Raw genomic sequence first — 26,833 nt, 5'->3', positions numbered from 1 at the left:
TAATAATAATAATAATAATAATAATAATAATAATACAAGATATGTTTATAGCATTTTGCAATTTTCAGAGCCATTTCAGATACTTCATTTGATTTTTGCACGAACCCCTATCATATCCCTTGGTGTACCATATTAACAGTTGTCCATTTATATACCTGATTCCTGCACTAAGCTGAAATGTACTTCAGACCCATGCCCAGTTCTGGTTCGCTCTTGTTGATAGTGCTGTTTGGGGTATTTGATAAATATGAGCCGAACGAATAAAGAGGACAACCAAGGCTTTTATTTTATGAATGAGAGAAACTGAGGCTGGGAGAGCTTGGGTGGCCTCTTGGAGAATATGTAAGTCTTTAGTTAGGAGGCTGTTCTGTAAGCCTGGGCCTTCTGATTCCAAGTTCAGTGCTCTTTCTGTTGAATCAGCACCAGGAAGAAAACAGCATCATCTTCATTATAAGGGGTTAACAACTTGGGGAGACAAGTAGAAAAATGGGAGATTGTGGTTCTCTCTGCCTGGTGTTTCTTCTCCCTGCATGCACTCCCTAACATCTGCTGTGCCTTTGAAGGTCCACTGTGAGCTCCTCCAGGGAGCCTTCTCTGACCCCATCACCGTGACTGCATCAGGTGCTGCTTTTCAGTGCTATGTCCATAGTCGGTGCCTGGAAACTTGGCCAGCTTCCTTTACTTGGCTTTTTACTTACTGTTGACTTCTCATTAGTCATCAAGACCTGTCAGTTCTGCCTCTCTCCCATCAGCCTACCGGTCTCCATCCCTGCTGCCTCCACTGCAGCCTAAGCCTTGCCCATCTGGTCTTCATGACCCTTGACCAACCCTTTGGATTGTTCTAATGTGCAAACTTGAACTCAGCACTCGCCCCCTCACCCATGGATACTGTAAGCTCCAGAATCCTTTTACACACTGATAGGCCCTGATGAGTGGTCCAGCCCTGCTTGACATTGCAGCCTCTGTTGAATCTCTCTGGTTGGGCCCTGCTGAACTGATTTCACTTCCCCATCCTTGCACTGTGTCTTCTCTTCTCCAGGGAATGCTGTGTTATTAAACATCCCTTCTTTCAGAGAGCCCTCCCTGATTTTCTCTCCTTGACCCTGCCCTCCCTCCTAAATTGGGTGGGTTAATGCCTGCATATTTGGGGAAGCTCTTAGCCCCCAAAAGAGTGTGATGTCATCAACTGGCTATTAGTCTCATTCTCTGAGGCCCAGTGATGTCTTCTTAGTTTTAACCCTTCAGTGTCCAGCACAATCCCAGGAACATAGTAGTAAGAATCGGTTTTTACATGAATGAATAAACACATAGCATACATTGAAAATGCTTTCTGGACACTTTTACAAAAAGCACCCCACTTTTTGGTGACCCCACTTGGCAATGACACTCTCTTTGAGTTTTTTAGGGGGTGTGTTTTGTTTTCATTTTTAGATTTTTAATTCTATGAGATGTTGAGCAACACTGCGGATTCCAGAAGTTACTTAAAATTCTCCAGTGTCTTCCATTTGCACATAGGTAGAATGGAATCATGCCTACATGACCTGGCCCATGCCCACCTTACCCAACCTTTCCAACCTCCCTTCTCCTGGTTGTCTCCCTTACTTGCCACCCTCCTATTGCTTAGTCAGTTCTTTGTGTAAACCAAGTTCATTCTTGCCACTGGGCCTTAGCAACACCTGTTCCTACTGCCTTAGAAGGTTCTTCTTTGATGCTTACATGCCCTAGCGTGCCCTGACCCTTCTGATCCCCACCCATCAGTGTCTGACACATCGCCCTCTTATTTTCTTTATAGCACTTTCCCTCTGAAATGTTCTAGCCTGATGAACCCACTCCCGTGCTGATTGTCCCTCTCTTCTCAAGACACTATAAGCCCCATGGGAGTAAAGACCATACTCTTACTATCTCAGAATTCCCAGCACCTAAGAGAAGGTCTAGCGCAGAGTAGATGCTTCATAACTATCTGTTAAATCCACCCATTTTTAGTTTTTAAAAAATAAAACTTGGTTTTCAATGTGTGAGGAATTCCTTTATCCAAAGCTTGACATTAACACAGAAGATGAACAAGATAATTTCTCATGTCCCTTAAGTAATTGGCCTAGGAAATAATTCACATAGCAGTTGAGTTTTGTATACTCATCACCAAATGTGTCAGGCCAGAATGTCCTGAAGTTTGCTAGGAATACAGGCATATCTTTTGCTCTCTGTGTGTGGTGGCCCAACCAGGCTGGTTCTGAAGTAAATAATCACTGTGTCTTTAGCCACTCCATTCTCAAATTCAGATCCTATGTAAACAGTTTCGGTACATTATGAAAAGTATTTTTTTAGAGTAAGGTCCTTGCTTGATCATGGTCTACCTGATCCTTTAGAACATGGGTTCCTTGGAAAGTTGATGCTGCTAATTGCTCAGAGCCCTGACAGGCTTTGTGGTTCTCCAGTTTTGGTGACTCCATCTGAACCTAGCAGGTTTGCTACTTTGGTTTTAGAGTTATTCTCCTTATGCCTCATGCTGTTCACAAGTGGCAAATGAGCCAGTTTCTTTTCCCAGATAAGGCCCGTCGGGGAATTTGGGCTCTTAGTGGTGGCGATATAACCTTGCAAAACATGTGTAAACATAGTGCTGGCCAAGTACTTGCTAAGGTGAGAGGCAGGAGGGAAGTTGCTGTAGGCCCACAGTAAAACATCCTGGGAGGTTTTCTGTGATTTTCCAAAACACCAAATTCCTATAAATGTTCTTTTTCCTCAGCTGCTGGGCCTGTTGTAGGGATTGAGGAGATGAGAGCAAAGCACCCCATGACCTGCCTTGTGATAAGCCTTGGGTAAATGTTCAGTTAGTACTACTATACCCATCTCAGCTAGTATTCTGGAAGGACACTAGGCCCTGGGTTTTGTCTCTAACCCACTGAGAGTTTGTCCCCATCCTGAGTAGTTGCAAAACTCACCGGCAGGCTGTCATCTGCTGCGGAGCAAGTTGCAGAATGAGTTGGCTCCAGGCAACTCATTTTTTGAGCTCTTCCCTGCCCACACGTACCATGAGTTACCCAGAAAGCGGCAGCTGCAGCCATGAGTGGAAATTCCCCCAGGCCACTCAACGCCTCTGGTTATGGGCAAAGGCTTGCCAGCGGAACGGCCTCCTTCACCAAGTCCTCGGTGTCCGGCCAAGGTCTGCAAATACCAGTGTAAATCCTGGGACTCCACAGCAGTCGCCCTGCTCTTCACAGATGCCACAGCAAATCTCTGTCTCCGCTGTGCTTGTAAGCAGGCAGAGCTTCTGATGGGGAGAGGGTAGAAGAGACTTGGGGAAGGACTCCATTTTCCTAGTTGCAGCAGAATTTTGGATAATCTGAGGCTCCTACACATTGTTCGTTCTGTCACTCTGACTCTCAAATAAGAGGGTAAGGTATTAAGAATCTGGAAGTTTCTCAGAAGGAAAGGGGTTAACATAAAACACGTATGTGTCTGTGCGCTGATGGTCTGAACATTACACTGTCTGTTTGAACAAGTAAACCTTAGACCAGGCCAGTCTATCCTATACAGAGACAACATTGATCTTCCAGGAGGAATTGCCAGCTCCAGAATGCCAGCTGTCCCTTCCTGTCCATTAAGGGGTGGAGAATGCCTCTTTTTAACTAGCTGAAATACTTGTTACAAATATTGGAGCCCAAATTTATTATCACTTATCCTTTATCTTCCTTAAAAAAAATGACTAAGGAGCATTCCCCCTTGATTCCCTGAGGATTAAGAAAGGGCATGTTACCTGCCAGAGTGTCTCCAGCATTGCACCTGGAGATGTTATGGAGGTGTCTGGGTGCGTGTTTGGGCTCAGCATGTGTGTCACTCCTATATATAAGCTCCTTCATCCCCTTGCTGCAATTCAATGTTCACACTTGGCTTGCCGATGATGGCTTGTAGGAAGCCATTCATTCTCATTTCAGGAGAAGAGGCTAAGTGAGAACAAACATACCCTCTCTTGTCCCACCGGCTCCCTTGTTCCCTGCAGTGATTCAAAGCAGTCTTCCCTGAGAATTTTCACTTATTTTGAAGGAATGACTTGAACCTAGATTGGTTTGGCCCCGTTTTTGTCTTAGTACTTATTATTTGATTGGCTCATTTGACAGAAGAAACAAAACCCATATACCTAAGAGACCAAAGAAGGGGAGTGATGGGAAAGAAGAAGGAATACGAGTGAAGCCAAATTGTCCCACTGTGGGTGGGATTATATATGAGCATGACCTTTTTTAGGAGCGCTGTGGAAGTATGGGTCAGAAGCCTTACGAAGGGCTTACCCTTTGACTCAGCAATTACCTTCTAGTACTAACCATAAGAACATAATCAGAGATACATGTAAAAGTGGATGGGCTTTTATGCCACTATTATTTATAATAGCAAAAACAACAACAACAACAAAAACTTAAATGTCCAGGAATAGTGATGATTTGGTAATTGCCACACAGCCATGGACAACAATGCAACTCTTAAAAATTATATTGCCAATACATTTTATCAACGTAGGAATATTTTCATAATAAACTCCTTTGTTGAAAAAAAGAATAAAAAAAGTCTTCTAATTACAGTGCCATTTTAATACATAAACCAAAATGCATATGGGTGCGTATGGACGTGTAGCAAGATTCTAAAACATTGTGACAGCAGTGCCATAGGGTAAGACTTGATGGCTTTTGTTTCATTTTGGTTTTTGCCTCTTGTTTCTTTGTTGTCCACATTGAGCATGATTGCTTTCATAGCCAGAAACAGAAACAATGGATTTTCTTACTGTAGTTTAAATTTATTTTTTTATTTTTTTAAATGTTTTTATTTATTTTTGAGACAGAGAGAGACAGAGCATGAGCAGGGGAGGGGCAGAGAGAGAGGGAGACACAGAATCCGAAGCAGGCCCCAGGCGCCAAGCTGTCAGCACAGAGCCCGACGCGGGGTTCGAACTCACAGACTGTGAGATCATGACCTGAGCTGAAGTCGGACACTCAACCGACTGAGCCACCCAGGCGCCCCTCTTTCTGTAGTTTAAAAGTAAGTATTTATGCATTACAAAGATGCCCTCCCCCTTTACCCTTTTAAACCAAAAATGGGCTGAGGAGGAGGAGAGGAAGTAAGCTGGCTTTGAAAATTTGAATTAGGCAGAGCCTTGGAGTCCTTCCTGGACAGTTTTGCTTTGGCAAGGCAGATATGGTTGCACAGTCCCTAAGGTTATTTCTTCCTTACCCTAAATGCAGGAGGTCATCAAGTTCATGAAGTATCAATACTTGCTATTATGTGGGGAACCCTTTCTAGGGGCAGGTGTGGTATCCTGCTCTTTATCTAGGTTCACTCATGCAGTCCTCACAAAAGGCCCTTGAGGGTAACCTTCTCCCTGGTTTTCAAACGAGGAGAGGGAGGTGGGGTGGTAAACACTCCCACACTCGTTCCGCCTGCCTCCATAGGCCTTGCTGTTCCCACTCAACCCAGTATTTCCTGCAGGAACTTTCTCAAAGAGTCTTCTTTAGGTTTGTCTTCCAAAAGGAGCCACCCTGTTTACAGAACCAGCTTTTAACCTATTAACAGAGGTGTGCACAGGGAGAAGGGAAATTAGATATTGAGAGGCTCATGATTTAAAAGGAGAAGAAGAGGGGGTGCCTGGGTGGCTCACTTGGTTTATGGATGGTATAAATACCGAGTCCTTAAGTCCACTTTAAACGTCCGACTTTGGCTTAGGTCATGATGTTGGAGTTTGTGAGTTCGAGCCCGGCATTGGGCTCTCTGCTGTCAGCACAGAGCCTGCTTCAGATCCTCTGTCCTACTCTCTCTCTCTCTGCCCCTCCTCTGCTTGTTCTCTCTCTCTTTCTCTGTCTCTCAAAAGTGAATAAACTTAAAAAAGGAGGGGGGAGGCGGCTGCTACAGTGGCCCACCCACCACCCCAAGAAATTCATCCATTCATTAAGTGCTAATGTCCAAGGATCCAGCCCAGCCTACCTTGACCAGCTTAGTGATGGCAACTCTTTGCTGTTGACATTGCAGAGTATTCTAAGAATAAGCAGCACCATCCCCGGTGGCATTTGTATAAAACCCGTAGAGAAAGACTCAGCCCAAAGAGGAAGTATGATCCTGTACCTCTGTCCTCCACCCGGCCTTTGCGCGTGGGCTTCCCAGGAAGCTGTCCAGAGGAGTGCCTGGGGATTGAGATTCTCTCCCCTGACACCTCCAAAATGAGTGTGGGCTGGTGCGTAGTGCCTCTTTTCCCATATGCCCCCATTTTCTGCAACATTAAGGCTTTCAGGGACACCACCAGCATTTCTTTGAGAGAGCTAGTAGAAAACAGATGTGTCCTGTTAGTCTTCCCTGAAAAAAAAGAGGCTGGGGTTTAATTAAGGTCCATAAGTGAGCCAGAGCTCAGTATTGACACCTCCATTCGAACATGAAATTCTGGGCTTTGGGCACAGGTTATTTGACACCTGCAGACCTATCTGTCACTGGTAACACAACCGGGGCACCTGTGAACGTGCCTCTGTATGTTTTCTACTGGGGGCTTTGCTGTGCAGACACAAGTAACAGGGTTATGCTAAGATGGGGAATTAACCTAGGACAAACCCCCTAGAACCTGAGGCATATTACTTTCGCTCTTTCCTTTTAGTTGATGCTAGTTTTCTCTTCATTTTCGCTTCTCTTGGGATCAGTTGATTAGGGTTTATGGATGGTATAAGTACTGAGTCCTTAAGTCTACTTTTCATTTTGAAATAGATGAACCATTTTCTCAAGACAAGTCAGGCATGCCCTGATCATAAAACAGCTACCATTTAGTGAAGACTTCATGCCTACCACGCTTTAATATGCTAAGTATTCGCTATGTACAATGTCCATAATATCCCCCTTTTAAACAGGGAAGGAAAAGGAGGGACACAGAAGTTGCCCAAGGTCACAGCCAAGAAGTGGCAGAGCCAGAATTGGAGGGGGTTTCTCACCCTAAACTCGTGTACCTGTTAATTCACTGTTCATAATATTGCTTTCATTTAGAAGTCTGTTCAGCAAATAAGACACGTATTCTCTGAAAACAGATAACCCGTGAAATTACTGATAAACTAGCAAACCATTTTTCTTTATTTTCTATTGAATGTGTATTTATGATTTCTTGGAACTGAGATTTCACCTCTTCCAACAGGCTCTAGGGCACCACAAGCAAACCCCCTGTAAGTTGGCCCACTTGGTTTGTGTCAGACATTTCCCAGTGACCCCTTCTGTCCCCCAGGCTTGTGAAGTAAATGTTTCGGGGAGCATTGTTAGAATCCTCCACAGTGGGAAGGGCCGGAGGGGTGCAGCGGGCACAGGCATTCAGAAGAACCCAAGTTCTCGAGTCAGGCTGCCTCGGTTCAGCCTCAGCATTACCGCTTTCAGACTCAGAAAATTTTTCAGTCTCTCTACTTTTGAGCTACCTCTTTGCAACATCAGGCAGCCCTCACAGGGCTGTCAGGAGGAGGCAGTGACAAAAAGTGCTCAGCTCAGAGCCTAGCATGCGGAAGTACTCTCTCTACTGGTGGGAGCTGTTAGTTTAGATGCTAGGATTTGTCCTATGGCTACACCTTGTCTCGGCATAGAGTGTGGGGGCTCTTTTGGTCCTTGATGATGATTCTCATTTCCCACATGCAAGACGACTAGACCCCCTTAGTTTTAAATCCCAGAATGGAAAATGGGAACACCACAACCCCATGGAAACTTTTCCAAACTACTCGAGATTAGCGATCGCTCTCTTCTCAGAACCCCTTCAGTTCTTGGGAGCAAATCACAGATGAAACTGGGAGTTTGTTAATTCGGTAGATTAGTTTACACGTTTGTGGGGCCAAATGTAATGAAATCCATGAGAGTAAGTCAAATCTTCTGGATGAATAAAATAATCACAAAGGTGTTTTGGTACTAAGCCCCTTGGGTGTCCACATTTCCCAGTAATTTGCACAGCTGACACAGAGCAATGTAGAAACCAGGAATCAGTGGTTCCCATCTCTGCTTGCTTATCAGAACCACAGGGCTGGGGTTGGGGGAAATGGGGACAGCATCTTAAAAACAGATTTTTAGGGGCACCTGTGTGGCTCAGTTGGTTAAGCATCTGACTCTTGATTTTGGCTCCGCTCATGATATCACAGCTTGTAGGATCAAGCCCCACATGGGGCTTTGCACTGACAGCACAGAGCCTACCTGGGCTTCACCATCTCCTCTCTCTCTGCCCCTCCCCTGCTCACACACACACATGCACTCTCTCACTGTCTCTCAAAATAAATAAACTTCAAAAAAATACAGAGATTTTTATTTCCCAGTTCAGGCGTTTACTTGATGGCGTGAGGGCTTTTCACTTTGGAAAATACTTGTTATTTCTTTTCGTTTTATTACACGCAAAATTATGATTTGAAGTGTCTTCCTTCAGTATTCTTGAGGAGAGTCTCCTTTCCATAGTTTTCTGGGAGAATGACAGAAAGTTTAAGTGTACTCAATGTGTCATTTCCGCAAGAACTGATGCAGATTTGGTGTGGGCATCATGGAAGGCTTGCCTTCATGTTTCAGGCGGGTATGTTTGAAAACATAGATTGGTGATTTCCAAAGGGAACTGAATGGGCTTGTAATACTAATACCACAAATAACTTTGTAAGTGGATTCATATAACTATATGCACAAAAAGTGGTTACATCTTCAGAAGTGTTCTACCTCAGATAGTGAACGTCAGAAGGACCTGAACGAAGAAGATGTGATAACCCAGAGTGTCTCATCTCGTGCTTGGTCCTGTAGCACCATCAAGACATGGCGTCTCTCCCAAAGGAAAGGAAGTCTCTAGGCTGTTGGTTTGTTTGGAGCTTATATAATTCCTTTCTTCCAACAAGGAACAAGCCGCATACTTTTTTTAGGGCACATAGAGACTTCGTTGAAAAGGGGAACATTTGTTTCCCCAAACAGAATGACTTTTTAGCTGTACCAGGAAACAATTTCTTGCAGGAAAAGTATGTTTTGCTGTTACCAGCCACTACTGGGAACTGCTACAGCCCCAGCCAACATTGATTACCGATCTTCTCTCGATAGTTCTGTCTTTTAAAATAGGACCATTTCCATTAAGTTCACATAGAATTCTGGGAAAAAGCCTTCCTATCAGGCAGAGAGATTGTGAGGGCATTTAGGAAGAAATGGGGCTTGGGTTTTGTTCGAATCCCAGATGGTTAAAATAAAAAGAAGTACTTGTGTTGAAGAGAACGAGCCCTCAACTCTCTGTTTGCGGAGGCCTCCCCTCAGATGTTGAGAGAAGCGGCCTGTCCACACAGAATCCCAATCCACACCCCCCCACACACCACCATTTCCCTGGGAGCTCGCCTGTATACTGCGTTCACTTTTATTAGCTTCATAGCTCTTCATACCAGCTGAAATGTCTTATTTGCTTGTTGGCTTATTTACTGTCTCTTACACACACAGGAACACTGTTTCCTAGAAACTATTTTGCTCACTAAAACCATCAACACATAATCAGAAAAAATATTTGGGGCGTGCATACCTCCAATATGTATTCATTATTTTTATTTACTTATTTATAAATTACATACTCACCTTCCTAATTGTTATATTACATGCATCAGAAAATATATATAAAATGCAAATCTTGCAAGGAACGGATAAGAAAAAAAATGCATCTAGAAGCTTTGGTACCTTTTCCCCACACATCTTGTGCTGTCCCACCCTGCCTTGCAGTGCACAGTATTTCACTGTAAGCTGCTTGAGAGTAGCAGACTCACTCCATGTGCTTCCCACTGCCTTCTCAGGGCTTGCAACAGCATCAGCCATGTAGTAGGTGCACAGTAGATATTTGCTCAGTAAATATTTACTTCTGAGTAATAAGCAAAGCCAAGGCACAGCTCACTCGGCTAGGCTCCATATAGATGAGGTTGTATTGCATCTTTGCAGGATGAGAGAAGCAAAGCCCTAGTTTTTAGGGTCAGAATGCCTTCCTAATACAATATGTGCTGAATAAGGGATTTACTGTAATGATTCAAATCCTTCACCAAAGAGGTAATTACAACTTCCTTGATAAGAGCAGAGCTCAAGCAGGCAGACAGGTGGTTTCTGGTTTCTCTTCTAACAGATGGCACAAGTGGACCAGCTTCTGAAGCTTTTTGAGGAAACTTGCTCATAAACAGCCTTAAATATATATTATTTTTCATGTCTTCCAACACATGCTTTCTAAATAGAGCAAAAAGGCTTCATAGATTGAGGACAGGAGCACATATTATGAGCAAGGCTGCAAGAAGCAGGGCACTTCCAGTTTACGTGAGCAGCAGGTGCAGTGTGTCTGGCACGCAGCAGGGAGGTTCTGTGCCCCATGGAGGCTGGATGCACTGAGAACCTTCACCATAGCGAGCCTTTCCTTCTAGGTGCCCTCAAAGCATTTTTACCTGGCACAATAAACTATACATTCAGTTCTCCTATGATCTGGAAACTCATATATTTTTTAAAAGTTTTTTTGAATGTTTATTTTTGAGAGAGAAAGAGAGAGCACGAGCAGGGAAGGGGCAGAGAGAGAGGGAGACGCAGAATCCGAAGCAGGCTCCAGGCTCTAAACTGTCAGCACAGAGCCCAATGCGGGGCTCAAAGTCACAAACCATGAGATCATGGCCTGAGCTGAAGATGGACTTTAAACTGACTGAGGCACCCAGGTGCCCCTGGAAACTCATATTTTTAAAGGAAAAAATCTCACGTGGTTTGATTTTAAGATTTTTTGTTTTGTTTTTGTAAAGAGGGCATATGGTGTAGCCTAAGAGGTCCAGTTTTAAATCCCAGCTTCTCACATACTAACCAGTTGGCTTTAAGCAGCAAAAATACTTAAACTTTATGATCTTCTGTTTTCTCACCTGAAAAATGGGAATAATAATAGCTATCCCTGCAGTTGTTTGGAAAAATTAAGATGATACATCTGAAAAGATTGGCAGAATGACTGATACGTAGTAAGTATTCAGTGCCAGTTAGAACTCATCATTTTTCCCCACCTTCATTTTCACCTTCCCTTTGAAAGCTGTTGGTCCACTATAAACCGGTGAAGAAAGAGAAATAAATCAGACACAAAAGGTGACACATTGTGTGATGCCACTTTTGTGACATGTCCAGAAAAGGCAAATCTCTAGAGATAGAAAATAGATCAGTGGTTGCCTATGGCTGGTAATGTGAGCACGGCTTCAGTGCAAGTGGCAGGAGGGACCTTTTGGGGCTGACAGAAACATTTTAAAACTAGATTATGGGTGATAACTACTCAACTCTATCAATGTTGTATGCTTAAAATGGGTGAACATGATATGATGTAAATTATACCTCGATAAAGTTATTTTTTATATCCTCTTCACCTAAGAATACTAAACACAATGAGTAAATGTTGACATGTTGGTGACGATAGTTTTGACAAGTGATGTCAAAAGTAAGAGGCAAAAATATTAAGTAACCATCAAAACCTTGCCTGGAATGGACATACAAGTTTTGTGTTAATTAATTTCACTCTTCAGAATAACTAAATAAATAGGTCTTTGGAAAATATATGCTACAGTTTTACAGAGGAAATGCAAATATAGCCAAGAAAAAAAATTTCCAAACTTTGAGACTTGTGGCACTGAAAATACCTGAAAGTTTTAAATGGTGCCTGGTTGAACTTTTTTCTTCATTTTAGCAGTGTTGAGTTTTTATCATCTCTTTCTTTTTTTCTTAAAGAGCATTTATTTATTTTCAGATAGAGAAAGCAGGGAAGGGGCAGAGGGGGTAGGGGGAGAGAATCACAAGCAGGCTCTGTGCTATCAGCACCGAACCCAATGTGGGGCTCAAACCCACAAACCATGAGACCATGACCTGAGCTGAAACTAAGAGTCGGACACTTAACCAACTAAGCCTTCCAGGCACCCCTGAGGTTTTATCAGGTTTGATGCAGAAACGCAGGAGTCCATCAACATAGACCAGTGTGCCTGTGTCCCTCCCCACCAGAAACAGAATGTGTGAAACCCCCCTTCGGTCGTACTTGTCAGGCGCAGCCATCCTAGGCAAGCAAACAAGGGGCTATGTGCAGAGCTGTGCTGACAACACGAGATTGAGAACCACTTACATGGTATCGGATAATTCTGACTTAGAAATTCCCTGACTACCAAGGTCTTATGTTTGACTTCTGGTAGATCCATATTTCCTTTCTTTTCACTAAGTACTTCGATTCTATGGAGTATTTATTTAACGCAGCCTTTATATATTGTCAATTCCAAAGAAACTTAGGGAGCATTCATAGTGTGCCATAACTACCATGCAAGGTAGGGTCAAGACCAGAAGGGAAATATTACTTCTTGAGGATTCAGAGGAGAAATACAGAACTTAGTATGATGCCAGAGAAGCCTCATGTAGGAATTCACATGGAAAATGGGCTTTGAATGGTGGGTAAGCATTGATTAGGGGCAAGGGAAGAGACATTCCAGGAGGGAAAAACAGCATCAGCAAAGATCATGGTGATAGAAAGCTGAAAGCACAAGTTTATGGCACACATAAACCAGTTTGGCTACAACACCAGTTGGAGAACTAAGACCCATGGGTGGGCCTCATCCAGCCAGCTGCCTGTTGATTTTGTTTTTGTTTTGTTTTTGTTTTTTGGTTCATGAGATAAGAATGGTTTTTACATTTTTAAAAAAAATTTTTATGTTTATTTTTGACAGAGAGAGAGAGAGACAGAGCATGAGCAGGGGAGGGGTAGAGAGAGAGAGGGAGACACAGAATCTGAAGCAGGCCCCAGGCTCTGAGCTGTCAGCACAGAGCCCGACGTGAGGCTCGAACTCACAGACTGCGAGATCATGACCTGAGCCGAAGTCGGACGCTCGACTGAGCCACCCAGGCGCCCCAAGAATGGTTTTTACGTTTTTAAGCTGTTATATTTTACATGGTTACATAAGTAACTACCTAATCCCCTCAATTTTGCCTCTTGGTCCAGAGTCTACAATATTTATTATGTGACCCTTTAAGAAAAATCTTACTCATCTGGAAAGCTCTGGGAGCATGAGGGCAAGTAAGGTAGATTAGGAAGAGCATCAGGGCTTTATTGTGAAAGACCTTCAAATGACAGAAACCTAACTAGCTTAATGAAAAAGTGGAAGTTAAAAACTTACAATTTTAGGAAATCTCAGGGTGGATCTAACCTCGAGCACAATTGGACCCAGGAACCCAAATTATTATTTTGCTTGGCTCTTCTTCCTGCCTTTTTTTTTTTAAACTTCATTTGCCGACAGATGTTTGCCATGTAATGGGAAAAAAGATCTCTGGTCACACTAAGCCAATACATTCAGCTTTTGCTTCCAGAAAAAAAACAGCATTTGTATGTCAGACCCCAGGGAAAAACTGTGATCAGTTATACGGCCACCCTTGACCCAGCCACTGTGGCCATATGAAGGGCGGCACTGTTTCCAGCCAGCCCCAATCACATGCCTGCCCCTGTGATGAAATCAGTGGGACACTGGCTCCACCTGGATCACTTGGGGTGGCACAGACGAAGGGGAGTGGGAAAACTAGTGGCCAGGAGTAGACTGTAACTACATCTTTCACTCTACCAGAGTGAATAATTTACTCTATTGCAGTAGGTAGTTGGAAGTTTTTGAGGAGGAAATTGCTCTTCATTCCAAATTCAACACATATTTATTGACCCGTGTGCTCAGGACATTTGTGTACTTAAAACCTGCCGTGGAACCGACCGGAATGGTAAAAGGTAAAGAAACTAGGCTAGAGATTCTTATCATAGTCTAGGTGAGATGGCTTTGGTCTCCATCCTCAGAGGAAAGGGAAAATATTGAAGTGTTTTGAGCAGATAAATAACAGGATCAGATGTGCATTTTGAAATGATCACCAAGAATGGTCCTTTTAAGTTAAATACCTATGTTGAAAATCTTGTTTACATTGTAAATTTGCCAAAGATTGTCCAAAGTAATTTGGATCTGCCTCATATTTTTTAATAAATACACACACACATACACACATATATATACATTTACATTTTAATTTTGTGAGATCAGAATTAATGGTGTTTTGCTGTGTCTCTTTTCATTGACAGCTCAGTGGGTGTTTCGTTTTGGAATGTAAGAACTAGAGCAGAATATAAAAATCATTTTCCTTCAGTTTGTTTTTATTCACAGATGTTAAAACCTTTTTTTTCCACTGGAAAGGGTGACTTTGCTGGAAAATCATTTAAAGTTTTTTCCAGTCGAGTCAATAAGCTCCTCAGCACCAGATGAACAAGGGGCAGAAACCACTGTGCAGCCTTAGTGAGATTGTATTCCTTCACTGTTCAGCGTGAGCCAGGCTTTGTAGAAACAGAACATGGTCCAGGCAAGAATGCAGGTTGCATGCATGGTCTCACTGAAGGTGCAAGGCTGTGCATGGAAGATACAAATGGAGTAGAGAAGATGTTTGAGTGAATTGAAATCAAATCAGAAACAGTTTTGCAAGTGTTTAGAGTATTGAATCAACACTAGAATTAGAGGGAAGTCAGCTATTTGCTTGGGAGGAGAAAAGGAGAGTCAGACGGTTGGCCTTTCCCCCGAAGTTGGTGTCTGCTTCTCTCTAGGCCTCGTATTCCTCTTGTGTATCTGGACCAAGGTTTGGAGGCTTGCAGGAGTTTAACTTAATCGTCCTGAATATTATCCTTAGCCGAAGTGTTTTTTCTACTGCTGAGAGTTAGGAACATGGTAAGTTGGCTTTCTTATTCAAGGAATCTCCTTTCCCCAGGGTTACTTTTAAGCTGAAGTATCCTGGGCCACCACTGCTAATTTTGGACCCTCCCTTGTTTTCAGCGGTGGACATTTAGATTCTTAGTAAATCCTTTTCTCTTCTCTTTCTCCCTCTAGTCCAAACAGGAAATATTCCCTAAAAGTAGACCATATAGAAAAGCATGCGACATGGCCAGTGACTTTCAGCCAGTGTTGTTAACATGTTTTCCAGCTTACTCAGAATGTGACACTGGACAATGTCCTATTCCACTTCCCCATGCCCGGGTGAAAGGAAGACACCACTGATTTACTGTAATAACTTTACCAAAATAAAAATGTCCCTGGAGGAGTCAACGTCATTTCTCAATGAGGAGAGCAGGATGGAAAAATTAGTTCTTGCCTATGGAGGGTGCTTAGTAAATACGCACTGATTGTATTTGACTGAAAAAGAAGAGAAACAGCCCAATAGTTGGGAGCTGCCAACTGCATTATGCAACCCAAACCACAGATTGGTGCAAAAAGGATGGAACTGTCATTTTACCTCTATGAAACATCCCTCCTCCAGAGATTAAATGTAGCCATTTGTATGATTAGGGAGATTATTTTTACTAGTGATCTTTGGTTTTTGGTTATAAACGTTACCTTTTAATTATAGGAAACGTGGGAGGTATTTTGAAAGCCCCCAAAATAAAAATTACCTTTATCCTCATCACCCAGAGAATGTTGATATACTTACTGTCTGTGAGTATGTTTTAAGATTGGTTTGCACACGTTTTTTATTATAAAAAAGTGCATGAAATGTGATTGTACAGCTTAACAAATTATCATTTAGCAAACACCCACATAACCACCACTGAGGTTAAGAAGTACAATTCTATGGGTGCCTGGGTGGCTCAGTCGGGTAAGCATCCAACTTTGGCTCAGGTCATGATCTTGTGTCATGAGATTGAACCCCACGTCGGGCTCTGTGCTGACAGCTCAGTCTGGAGCCTGCTTCAGATTCTGTGTCTCCCTCTCTTTCTGCCCCTCTCCCACTCGTGCTCTGTCTCTCAAAAATGAATAAACGTTAAAAAATTTTTTAAAAAAAGTACAATCCTGCCAAGACCCCAGAGTTGTCTGCATCTCTTGCTTTCTCCTTCCCTCTCCCCACAGCAAAAGGAACCACTAATTGGATGTTTACAGTAATCATCTCCATGTTTTTATTTATATTTTTATCTCTTAAATACAGAGTCTTGCTATGTCCAGTAGCTATGTTCAAATAAAGTCAATACAAACACTGAGTTAGCAAATAATGAACCACTGGGGATACTGCTAGTTGGGGAAGTACAGGGTTAGGCTCCTCTGAGTCTCTAGTTACCATATTTTTGTCAACTAATTAGTATACCTTATTACTATTATTGTTGATTGATTACCATTGAATTCATGACCAACAGCACTGTAAATCATGCCTAAACAAAGCTTATTAAATACATGTTTTCTCCATAAGGCACATCTTCTTGTCCTTAGAAACTCTGGAGGACTGAAACAAGAAGGCCAGACCATCCCTTTCTTCCACCTCAGATGGCGTTGTGCAAATTAGATGCTTCAGAGTGACCCAAGTCTTTGGTTGCTCTGCATGTGTCCACAAGCGACCATGAAAAAACCATGAATATTGATTCTGAGGTTACAAATACATTTTAGCAAGTAAGTGAATTCACAAACACAGAATCTACAAGTAATGATCAACTGTATGCATCCATAAAATATAATATTTTGTTTTATTAAGCTGGCTTCCTTTGTTCAGTGGTTTTAAGAGTCCCTACTTTATTAAAATTAGTCATTATTTATTTTCATTATAGTAGAGTTTACCATTGTATTAACATACTAAAATTATTTCTCCATTCTTCTTTTACTGAACTTCTGGGTTTCCTGTTTTTGCTTTTATAAATAATTTGCTGTATACATTTGTATGTATCTCTTCTGAGACACATGTGTACACCATGCTTGAGAGTGTATGTCTGGGAATGGAACTGCTGAATCATAGAGAATGATATCTTCACCTTTGCCAGATGAAGTCAAACTGTACAAAATTGGCATAGCAATTGACATCCCTCCTCCAGCAAAGTAGTAGAGTTCTGACATTGCACATCTTGCAAACACTTGGCATTTTCAGCATTTTGATGTTAGCTGTTTAGTCATTCTGTTATTTGCGCAGAACTACTTCATTATGGTTTTAATCTACATTTCCTGTACTACAGCAAGGTTAAGCACTTACTTGTTCTTTTGCATTTTCTCTTCTTAAGTCCCTGTTCAAGTTGCTTGCCCATCTCCTACTTGGTTGTCTGTCTTTTTCCTTCTGATCATTAGGAGTTCTTTGTATAGTCTGGTTATGACTGCTCTATTTATATATTGTAGGCTGTCTTTTTACTCTCTTTTAGTGTTGTCTTTTGATAAATAAAATTTATTAATTTTAATGTAGTCAGATATATATGTGTTTTCCTTAAGATTAGTGCTTTTTATGCCCTGTTGCATAACGTTCCAACCTCACGTTCCCAGTTATTCCTTTATTGTTTGCCTTGAGCATTCAGATCTATAATCTGCCTAGAAATCATTTATTTGTTAGGTATGGTATGAAGGAGAAGTTAAGTGTTACTTTTTCCATATAGATACCCATTTAAACCAACATCATTTAATGACGAGTGCTTTCCACTAATACAAAATAATACAGACTCATGATAAAAAAAATTAAAACACTATAAATAAAATAAAAAAGTGAATGTCAAATCCATGCCTGTGTACCTAGTTTCCCATTCTCAATGCCCTGAGGTAAAGTTTCTTGCTTGCAGATTTCTTTTAAGAAGAGTGTTTGAACCTCCCTAGCATTAGAATGGTGGCCGTAAGTTATGCCTCAGGACAGTAGAAGATTGAACCTGGCAGTACTGTTGGTTTCCTTCCCTTTTTAAAAGAATACATTTGCTTTGGGAATGTCTTCATTATATAGAGAATGGCAATTGTACGCACTCAATTTAAGATAGTCAGGAGGTTTGGAGATTTCTTGACAACTATTTAAATCTTTTGAAACAGCACATGTTACCATATACTGTACATTCTTGGTAGTGCCCCCAAATGCTTCAACCTTCCTTTACAAATAACTTCATAAATTGTGACCTTTTTTCTAGTTGAAAGAGAGTAAATATATAAGAACCAATTTTTATGCACCTGAAATGTGGTATCGAAAAAGCCTGTAGGGCTGCACTCAGGTTTAACAGAAAAGAATGCTATGCTCATCCAGTATTGTGTACCATAGAGCACCGTGAAGACATTTGGTGCTTTTAACTGTCCTTGCTCATCCTGTCCCTTGAGATTTTTTACTGTCCATTGAGCAATTGAACTGGGACCTTTGTCCAGACATCTTTACTTCCAATCCAGAGTTTTCCCATCTACCTCATATTTCTGTATTATTCTACATGAAACATTTCAAATTATTGACTTGGAGAACCTTCAGGATGACAGATGCCCTATCCTAAGATTATGAATTTTGTTTAAATCATGGAATTATTTGCCATTCCACCACACTCCATCTGAGTTTAAAATCTGCTTGAAATGTATACTTCAGAAATGTTTTTGAAAGCCAATAAACAGAACCACTACACTGTAGATAAGTTGAACTATTTTAAAAGAAAATTATTTAAGAACTATTTGAAAAGTAATTGCCTATAATTTCTAAGGCCTTAAGGGAATTGCACCATTTTGTCTCATTTAAAATAAGAATCAGGACTCTGTCATTGCCGGAACAAAGATGTACATTAAAATGTATTAGCTGAGGGCAAGAATCTGTAAACACTAGGCATGCTGGTAAAAGTCAAAAGAATACAGAATGGTGCGACTCCGGGGCATGTGGCATTTTCCTCTTGTTAGGTTGTGAAGCACATACTGAAAAAACTCAGGAGGTTGGGACGTATGTAGGATTTCTGTGTTGTAAAAGCTTCAGCAGACATAAAAGAATATGTAGTCAATTTTTTACAAATGAAAATCATTTTTGTGTCTCTTGCTGTAATTCACTATCCAGTTTCTCAGTATTCCTTTTGGCCCTCTCTTCTTGACTAACATTTGATTTCCCTTCTTTTTTTTTTTTTTTTTTTTTTATGGTGCCTTAAATCAAGACATAAGGGAATATTTTCCAAGGAAGAAGAACTCACTGATTTGGGATTAGATTAAATAGGATTTTACAGGTTTCCATGGAATTTTCTCTTCTCATTATAGGAGGAAGAGTGGCGGGAAGGGAAGACAAGGAGTCCCCCTTGGATTTAATAGAACCTTCCTATTCTAGACCTAACTGGGAAGGGAGGGGTGATGGCATATGAAAGTCAGCCCTGGGCCAGTGATCTCACAGACGTCACCCAGGCCCGAGATCCTTGACTGGGAACCAGGGCTGTAGATCACAATCCAGTGCCTGGCAGAGAGGAGCAGATGCCATTGTTTTGACTTCTTCATAGTACACCTGGCAGAAGACTGTCTGGATACTCTTGTGTACGTCTAGTCCTGTCTTAGAGAGTTCTGGGACAGGCTGACCGTCCACCACTCCCAGTGTTTCTACGATGAGCCACACCATGTGACCAGGGCTCTGACTTCTCAGGTTTCACTTCTCTATCTGCCTGTGTCCTTCCCTACACTGCCTTCTTGGCAGAATGCCCTTTGGAAAGTTAAACATTGCTTCCAGATGGAACAAGAGGAGGGAATTGTATTCATTTTTAAGGTCCCTGGAAATACTAGGAAAGAAGAGAGCCCAAGGTAACCTTTTCCAAATGGGGGGAAAAAAAGGCTATCTAATTTTTTTTAATGATGATGCTCCATGTTGGTGGGGCAATGGTGAGAGGGAAGGGGCATCCCCTCCATGCACTATTGGTGAGAATGCAATTCAGCAGAACTCTTCTCCAAAGCTATTTTCTAGGTTGTATCAGGACCCTTAAAAAAAGACTTCTAGCCTTTGACCCACTAATTTAACTTCCAAGAATTTATGCTAAGGAAACAAATACAGTCAATGATCCTCAACAAGGATGTAAGTTGCACTACTATTTATAATAGCTATAGGGGGATAATGATCTGAATATACACAATAAGGAAAGGTTGCATAAATCAGGGTATACCATACAAGAGAATAGTCTGTAGCCATTTTAAGAATATGGTAGCAAAGGCTATTTAATGACATTCGAAAATGTTTTATTAAGTGAAAAAACAACAACAGGCTACTATGTGTGTAGTAGTATTCCACCCCCCCCCCCCACTCCCGCCAAAATAAGGAGATATGCCAAGATAGTAACGGTGACTGTTAGTGGTACAAATTACGATTTTATTGCTTTTTCTTGCTCTTTGGTGTTGGCCAATTTTCTACAAGGCCATCTGTGATTTTGAGTATCAGAATTTTAAAAAGATCATTTTCTTCTGAATGGTCAGCTTACTGCTCTTCTTGTACTGGTTCGGGTTTTAATAGCCATAGAGTAGAGACCCGACTGGGTCTGCCACATCCATAATGACATTGGGAGCAGCCCTGTCCATAGTCACTAGGCAAGCATGCCCTGGCTGGTACACCAGACGTTCCATCATTCAAGTGAGTCACCACTGGAGGGTGTCAAGCTGATGATAATGCCACACAGTGGACTTGAACTACCTGCCACAACCCAACATGCTGCCAGGCCTTTGAGCCTTATCTTCCTAATCTGTTCTTTCTTCACTGTCCAGTGAGTGTCAACAGGACTTACTGGGACTCTGTGACTCCTTTTGAGGACACCGTGGACCAGCTAACTAAAGCCGATGCAAGCCTTCCAGAAGGTTTAATCCAAACTAGACCAGCAAATGTTCCTTCCAAGCTAAAGTTTCAGCTCTTGTCATTGCTACAGTTGGGCCTTAATGGAGGGAACCCCAGGAGTGAAAAATGTGCAGATACTCCCAGCTTGACTGTGAGGGTAATAGAGAGGACTTAGGGACTCACCTGCTAAGATTGTAGTTGTAAAATTATTTTCTCCTATCCTAATGTCAGTCATTTGTTATTTTTGGCCTCAGTGGGAAAAGTGAGAATTTCATAGAAGCTTCAGAGCCAATAGCAAAACTGACCATTTGTTGTTTGTGTGTTTTGTTTAGGTTTTTTAGGGGTGAGATTTTTTGCCTGCTGTTGTCATTTTTCAGTAAATGTAGCCAGACACTTGTGCAGTGAAAGGGGTATGTACGATTATGCATAAAGTCTTGGCCATTATCATTATCTCTGGGCATCGTATTTCCCATGTATATGTTCTCTGAGATGTCTCACAACTAAAATATCATGTGCTGTCTGCTTCTTGGAGGAATACTTATATATTATTGATATCCTTTTGCTATAGGCATCCATCATTATATAAAATTTTTTAATGTTGATTTTTGAGAGAGAGAGAGAGAGAGAGACAGAGTGAGTGGGGGAGGGGCAGAGAGAGAGGGAGACACAGAATCCGAAACAGGTTCCAGGCTCTGAGGGGTCAGCCCAGAGACTGATGCGGGGCTCGAACTCACAAACCGCAGATCATGACCTGAGTCAAAGTTGGATGCTTAGCTGACTGAGCCACTCAGGTGCCCCGGCATCCATCATTCTATATATATACATAAATAAATGTTCTATAACATTGTTGAGATCATGAGTTTTATTGACATGATTCTGAAACACTAAGCAAACAGCATAATTCCATCAGTAGTTTAAAAAATCAGAGTACTATGGAGTGTGCATTCTATTGTTATGCTAAAATACAGTAGTCATAAATTTTAAATTGTGGTCATTTTATAGCAAATAAATAAATGTTGCTATGAGTAAAACAGAAGCAAACAAATGAAATTCTGTTAGCTGTAAAAATGGTAGTCTGTACTACAGTAATTGACAGGGGGATTGAAGAGTAAGTTCTTGTAATGGTTTCAAACACCCTGCATTCCAGCCACACCCCCAGATAATTTCAGCCATGTACTACTGGCCAAGAACCACTTGGATATGCAAGGATGTGAAAAAACATTCAGAACCCACATTGTGTTCATAGAGTATGTCCCTAACGATGCCTTTAGCCAAAGGCATAATTCTTGTACAAATGAGATAGGAAGCTGGAGGTGTTTCCTCCATATAAAAGCCACTGAAAACAAAAAAAGAAAACAAACAAAAAAGTCTTAAGAACTTTTTAATTATCCTGTGCTGACCACTAACCAGAGAACAGATGAGTGCAGGCCTCTGGGCCTGGGCTGCTTGCTCTCTTGAACCTGCAAATTGTTCCTGGTCAGAGCTCGGGTTCCTGGGTTTGGTTGCAGTTTAGAAGTCATGGCCAGGCCTTGCCTACTAGGTCATTACTGAGGGAGGAGTGTTGTGGGGAGAGGCCTGAGAAGGCAAGGCCTTGCTTACTTACCAGCTGTAACTATAGAAGAAAGTGAGGACTAGACAGTCAAAAGGAGGCCACACTTTTTCCCAGGACTCAAGACAGAGTGAAGTGGGAACAGGTATTAAACTGACAAGATAGTAACTTATCCCTCAGCTGACAAATCTTACTGTGTTATAGTAGAGTTGTTTTTAAGCCTATCCCATCTTGTCAAATACATCGTGAACTCTTGAAGTTAAGGACCTTGGCAGGTGCTAAGTTGTATTCCATTTGCTGTATTTGATTGTGCTGTGTGCTCAGTAACTTGTTTTTGCCGGATTAATTGAGAAAAAGAGAAACAAGCCATACTCTTCAAATTTAATCTCTTGCATTATATGAATTCCATCTGCTATGTGAATCTACCAAAGAGAAGACTGGAGGCAGAATTGGGGAATTTACAATGTGTTGAGTCTTATTGAATCTGTTGCTCCATTTCCATTTTCCTTTGCAAATGTGGCAGGCATCTAAAGGAAACTCATAAATCAGTGGTTAAGAAGGCTTCTAGTGCTATGGCTGGGTCTATAAAGAAGCTTGGCATAGCATAAAGGAACATAGTAAGTCCTGCTACCCCAGAGGCAGTACACTGTGGTGGCCAGAACCCAGGGCTTAAAGCCAGAGGATTGGGGTCTGAACCTCAGCCCTGTCACTTACAGGCAAGCCTCAAATTGGCCCAAGTTTCCACATCTGTAAAATAGGAATTGTATTGTGCCTCTTGGCTTGTTGAGTAAGTTAAATGAGATTTATTAATGTACTCACTCAGTAATTATTTCTTGAATACTTACAGGCACTATTTTAGGCATTGGAGGTAGAACAGTAAATAAAATGGACAAAAATCCCTGCCCTTGGGGAATTTATATTCTAGAAATATAATGCATATCATGGCATCAAATAAATGTTTCATTCAAGGAGTCTGTGGATTTCTGGTGAGCTCATGTGATGAGTTTTTACTGTGTATTTCCATGAGAATGTATGTTGCAACCCTAGGCACTTAGGACCATTATTGGGCCACATGTCTAAATTGAGAATGGCCCATTAAGTAGGACATTTATGCATTCTTGCTAAATCCCACTATGTTTAGAAAGTCTGTTCCAGTGGAATTGGATTGCTGTCATTTTCACTTCTCTGAAGTGCTTGGACTGAACATTCCAACAATTGGCTGAGGCTCATTACTGCAGGTGGTGTTGTGGCTGGGTGATCTCCACATTGTTTTCTCAGTCATTGCTCTTTGCGCTCTCTGTGACTTAATGCGATTTTACAGAGTTGCTAAAGCTGTGTGTTTGTTTGTTTGTTTGTGTAATTTGTGGAAATAAGTCAAAGGGCTAGCTAGCATGACCAGTTAAAATCCACAAACTGTATTTTAGTAATTTTAATATTTCCTCTCCAAGCTTTTGATCAGCTGCCCATCGAAGAACAAAATGACAGATTGAAGGTTTCAGTTCCTTAGGTTTTCATTGCCTTCCTTCTGGGGCTTTTTCTTAGAGCATCAAAATTCCCAAAATCCATGAAAAGAGAGAGCACGCCTGGAAAGCAAACCCCAGGGGGACTGCAGAGCTGCCTAAAATCACATGTCCTCTCCTGAGAGGTGTGTGTCCAGACCCGTCTTCCATGTGCTATCGTTTTTCTGATGCAGTGGATTTCCAAGTCTCTGGTGGCACACAGCCCATTTAGTTAAAAAATGTAAACAGGAAATTGTTTCCTGGCTGAATGGCCCGTGTGGCCCAGAAAAATGGCCATTTTTGCTGAGCCACAACTTTAAAACCACTCACATAGCAGTGGAGGCTGAAGGCCTCTGAGAAGCTTGCCCCGCCCCAGACAGGCTGGTGCTAGGGTCTGAGTGGGAGCTCACGTACGTGGGCCCAGGGCGTCTTCCACCAGGGGGCAAGGGCACAGTGGACACCACTGAAGATGCTCCTGTGACCTAGAAAGAATTTCTGCAGGTCAGAGAGACACAGTAATGCTCCAAGGAACGGCAGAAGAGCCGCTGCTTGGAAGATGCAGAGGTCTGGAGACCTGTGACTTGGCGCTGATGACACAGCCTGGGCTTCGGTGCCCCTCTTCTGCTCCAGCTCCCCATCATTTGGCCTCCCATGAACCTCGTGCTCCCATTGTGGTTTCCCTGTGTGCTGACAAGTTTTCTGGTTGTTCTGTCTTGCAGCCCCCCGAATCCAAGCCCAACTTCACCCCTCTCGCCATCTTGGCCCATGTTCTCGGCGCCATCCAGCCCTATGCCCACCTCATCCACGTCCAGCGACTCATCCCCCATCAGGTCTGTTGCAGGGTTTGTTTGGTTTTCTGTTGCTGCCGTTGTTCTCTCATTGGCTTGGTCCTCTCTTCATGCAGTGTTCAGCCTCCTCGTCAACTTTGTTCCCCGCCATCCAAACCTGCACTTGCTTTTTGACAGGCCAGAAGAAGCGGTTCGTGAAGACTCCAGGTAAAATCACGGATGATGACCAATCCATTCCTGTTTATCCAAAGCCGGTCAGGGACAGTGGTGGGGGGGGACTAGCCTCTACCCTCCTCTGATTCCAGCCTAAGAGACTGAAGCTGGGAGGGACCATGTGCATGAACCAGCATGGCATTTTCCACGCCTTTCTGAACCCTTCCTCCAGTTTCTGAATTAATCCGTGATGCCTGGAGTTTGGGGAAAGAGTGCCTCCTCAACGGGCTCCTGTTTGGATGGTTCTCAGAATCATGGGCTCTCTGTGCTTTGGTATAAGATAATATCAGAGGGAACAGTGCTGAGGCACTTACTGGCCTTTTCTTCCCTTATGTTTATCGGGTAGCATAAGGCAACTTTTATTTGTGGGGTTGGACCATTGGCCATGAGCAGTGATACCTAGCTGCTGAGACCAGAGAAGTGGGAGAGAGACGCAGGTAACACAGAGTAAAGGATGGAGATGGGAAGTGATTGCTCTTTAAATCGTCGAGGGCTGCCTCTTGCCCTCTGCATTCTCCCAGCCTGCTCGGATCTCCATGCCTCATGGACCCTTAGTGTTCATGGGAAGAGGCAATACCTCTTTCTGAGGGTTGATCTAGTTCCTCTTCCCTGGTTTGAGAATATCCAGACTTAATTCTTTATACTTCTCTAGAGAAAAGAAGCTATTTAAATCCAGGAAAAGAATCAGTGAATAAAGATCCTGTAGGATCTCTCTGATATGTAGATCCTAAGCCTATATTCTCTCAAACTTAGTCTCTGGTTGCAGACAACCAAAATGTAGAGCCTACTTACGTAGCGTCATAAGCATTTGGAGCCTTAGCGGTATTTTCTTGTCCATCTTTTTTCTCATATCTGGTTTTTTCCTGGAGGGGTGGGTCCAGCAGAGAGGCTTAAACAATTGACAACACTTAGCCTCACTTAAAAAAAAAAAAAGAAAACCCATGCTATTTATATATACAGATGTATATATTTATTTTCCTCCATGTACTTGCCAATCTATTATTTCATGCTATCCCCATCTGAGGATGGAAGGAGAAACGGCCTGAAACCTCTTACAGAGAAAGAAAACTAAGGCACAGGGAGGTGACTACGTAGTCACATGACTGGATGAGCACCCATCCAGAGGACTTCTTGTCCTCAACCCAGCACTCTTTCCTCCAAACATACGGGTGCCCCCAAACCTAAGGTTCCATGCGACTCCCAGCCCCGGAGCCTGGCCTGCTGTTCTTGGTTTTCTATCTAGCTTTGCACTGGAAGGTGGGAAAGATAGCTTTTCCATATACTCTTTTACCCTCACCCTGGGAATAAGGTTAAAACTCAGATCATATTTTCCTGAAACTTAAGTTATTTCCTCATTATTTCTTAGACATATTCTGGGCGCTTGGGGAGACATTAACTTTCTAGGACACGAGATATGGCATGGATATAACCTTTCTGGTTAGATGCCTGATTGCTCCATGAAGACCTGAACCAGAGCAAACTACAGAGACCTGGGGCAGTCACCTTCCAATATGCCTCCCTACTCATAGGATAGGCCCAGTCACTAGGAGAATATGCTTCCTTCGTTTTGATCAAAGGGGAGTAAAACCTTGAAAACATTGGTCCTTTGAACAGAATGGGCTGGGGGACTCAGGATGATAGAATCATTTGGCTAAAAATGTGGGCATATTCTCTACTTTGGGAGTGTCTACTTTTTGTGTCTCTGAGTTTCGGGAAACAGCCTGTTGCCTGTCCAATATCTGTTCCTCTGTACTCCTTTCCATCACCCAACATATTTTCCAGGTATTTTTCTTTAGCTAATCCTCTCCATCTCCCAAAGTATTTCAAGATTGGCAATAGGATCTGCTACCATGATGTGTTTGGGGTCATGGTTATTCAGCACTGCCCACTCTGGCCACCATTAAAGTAGCACCATCTGGACAATCTTAATCCACAACACTTGAGGAAGCTGCCATTTTGAAAGAGGAAAGGCTGACTAGGGCTTGGAATTGACTGGCACTGAGCTAAGTATGTGTGCCGAGGTGAGCACTGATAGAGACCCTACTGGGAGCTAGCCCATCAGAACTAGCCAAGAGGGTTGAAATCCTTTAGTTGCCATTGCGGTATGCAGCCAAGAAATGGGGGTGTACACCTATCATTCAGGTCCATTGGGGCCTTTCCCCCACACCCACCTCCATAATGTGAAGCTTCAGATTTCCTTCCCTTGGAAAATAACTACTTAATTAGATGTAATAAGTGGTCCCATGAACTTCTCTTCAATGTCTCCTCTGGAAGTGGCT

The 26,833-nt window shown here is 42.4% G+C and overlaps 1 protein-coding gene across 1 annotated transcript in view; it reads left to right on the top strand.

The window, feature by feature from the left end:
• The window catches only part of ARHGAP26 (Rho GTPase activating protein 26), a 422,696-nt gene that overhangs the window by 378,085 nt on the left and 17,778 nt on the right, over window positions 1-26,833 (top strand). Inside the window, 1 exon segment of the mRNA XM_019424560.2 lies at window positions 24,273-24,548. Coding sequence (XP_019280105.2) covers window positions 24,273-24,548 — 276 coding nt within the window.

The sequence above is a fragment of the Panthera pardus genome, unplaced genomic scaffold (assembly GCF_024362965.1).
Source record: "Panthera pardus isolate Hobbes unplaced genomic scaffold, ASM2436296v1 HiC_scaffold_2, whole genome shotgun sequence".
NCBI classification, from domain to species: domain Eukaryota; kingdom Metazoa; phylum Chordata; class Mammalia; order Carnivora; family Felidae; genus Panthera; species Panthera pardus.
This window is presented reverse-complemented; position numbering and strand designations above follow the sequence as displayed.